This window comes from Vigna angularis, chromosome 5, assembly GCF_016808095.1.
Source record: "Vigna angularis cultivar LongXiaoDou No.4 chromosome 5, ASM1680809v1, whole genome shotgun sequence".
In the NCBI taxonomy this organism is placed as follows: domain Eukaryota; kingdom Viridiplantae; phylum Streptophyta; class Magnoliopsida; order Fabales; family Fabaceae; genus Vigna; species Vigna angularis.
In genome coordinates, this window is record NC_068974.1 from 26,176,387 (window position 1) to 26,178,795 (window position 2,409).

The 2,409-nt window shown below is 42.3% G+C and overlaps 1 protein-coding gene across 1 annotated transcript; it reads left to right on the forward strand.

Moving 5' to 3' along the window:
* Window positions 1–1,498: 1,498 nt before the first annotated feature.
* LOC128196698 (uncharacterized) lies at window positions 1,499–2,092 on the forward strand. The gene has a single exon (XM_052878201.1). The coding sequence runs from the start codon at window positions 1,499–1,501 to the stop codon at window positions 2,090–2,092; it is 594 nt and encodes a 197-aa protein (XP_052734161.1).
* The last annotated feature ends 317 nt before the right edge of the window (window positions 2,093–2,409 follow it).

The window sequence follows — 2,409 nt, forward strand, 5'->3', positions numbered from 1 at the left end:
ATATTTTTTATTAAATTGGACATTTATAAGTGTATTTTGACTATCATATGTCCTTACTCTAATTATAGTTGTAGTTGACACAAATATTTTTAAGTTGAAGTAGAAGAAAAAGATCATTACAATATACCTAAGCTTAGACAACTTTTAATACATTATAATTTTAGTCATGTTACTCAGAGACTAAAATGGAAATCAAAGTTTATATGGTAAAAGAAAAAATAATAGTTACCCAAATGAAACCTAACTAAGGAAATGAGATCATCGAGATTATATGTTTTTAGATTACCCAATACACTAGAGTGCCTAAGTCATTTAAAACGAAAATAGGTACGGAAATGAAAAAAAGATGGATCTATATATACACCTCTCCCACACCCAATTTACAATTATGTATTATTAATATTCATACATGTATCGTAGGATACCTGAGTTCATCGACAGTCGACTGGTAACTCAGGCGACCATTAAGGAAAAAATAAAACACACAATGTCGAGCCATCTTACGATCGTAATATAGCGATTGTATGTGTGTGTCGATTGCACTAAACGGCCGGCGATTGACCCGCGATTCACCTTTTGGCATCAATCGTTAAACAATCGTATTATAGCGATCGTATGTATATGTCAATGGCACTAAACGGTTGGCGATTAACCAGCGATGTCACGACAATCCAGTCAAATACCAGAGGAAATACGTCCGGTCAATTTTAGTCAATTTGAACATATTAAATCTTAATAAACTAAAGAATAAACAGTTAGAAATATCTGCATAGTGTCACAAATCACGGGATTAACTGACCCAGTATCAAGCACGACCTAACGATTGTGCTTTCCAAATGGTCAACTTCTGTAACCAACCGGATTTTTAGGTAAACGGTTTATTTTATCGCTTTAAATATGAAAAGCAGAGAGAGAAAAAGGTACATTTTTCCCTGAGAGAAAATTATCATTATTTTCTTCTATTGTTGAACTAAAAGAGTTCTGCAATTCCTTTTTTCTGACTTGAGTGTCGGAGTGCCTTTGTAGGTACCCACCCCGTTCTCCCTAAAACTTGCTGAGTAGGAAGAGGACGTGAAGATAACGGCATTCTAGGAGGATAGGACGTGACTCATTAGGTTCGTATCTCGGTCTTAATTTTTATACTAAAACATTTTGACGCCCACCGTGGGGCCGAGGTTTGACATCCCCAAAGAAGATCACAAGAGCTATGGGACACAACAACACTTTAGATTTGATCAGGCAATTGCAAGCACAAATCGAAGCATAGGCTCAAACCATATGGGAGCATCAGGAGATTCAACGTAAACAAACAGAAGAAATAGCGGCACTGAGAACGCCGCGTCCCCCGCCTGAAATATCGGCCTCCAACCACTAGGGCGATAATGAAGGCAACCACCATGGAGGACCCTCTAAACCAGCCGGAGGGGGAAGGAGGGGACCCACCTCTCAACGGCTTACTAACTTACTTCCCTTTACGGAGGCCATCATGCAAGCCCATATGCCAGAAAAGCCCCCTCCGGTATTAGAAAGATACGACGGTTCAGCGGACCCCGACAATCACCTTCGCAACTTCATCGATGCCATGGCGTTCTACACGGATAACGATCCCGTCATATGCCGAGCTTTTTCGTTATCCCTGAAAGATGAGGCACTCGAGTGGTATCACACTCTCCCTCAAAATTCGGTTGATTGCTTTGCCACCGTAGAAGCTTTGTTTCGCAAACAGTATGCTACCAGCCGGAGACCAGAAATGACTCCTGCTGAACTTGTCAACACCAAGCAGGAGAAAGATGAGACCCTGAAGGCCTTCATGCAGAGGTACAATGAGACGGCCCGACGTGTGAAGAACGTAAACCACACGTTTATAATCAGTAATCTACCTTCCTGCTTACGCCCAGGGTATTTCGCCGAACAGCTATACGCAGATCCTCCCAAATCCATGGAGGAGCTCCAGGCAACGATCGCAAAATTCATCCGCATAGAAGACCTCAAGAACTCACGGAAAAAACAACAACAGGACAGCCCGAACAATAATACTAGGAAGGACATGAAACGGTCGTCTAACGACCACAAAAATGAAAGACCCCCTTGAAAAGAGTCGGGGTGGACACCCAAGTACGAGCGTTATACATCACTCAATGCACCCAGGGCAAAGGTGCTCGAAGAGGCTTTGCATGCTGAACTCCTGATCGTCCGGCAAAAGGCTACTCCAAAGAACGCTGACGGTTGTAAAGCCTGTCGACTTCATATGAACCATGGGCATGATACAGAAGAATGCAACATAGTGAAAGACGAATTGGAAAGACTCATCCGCGCAGGCTACCTCTAAAATTATGTAAAAGAGAGGATATCCACTAGAGCAGCAACTCCTAACCGGAAGGAATCCTCCCAACGCAGCCTAGAACGCAC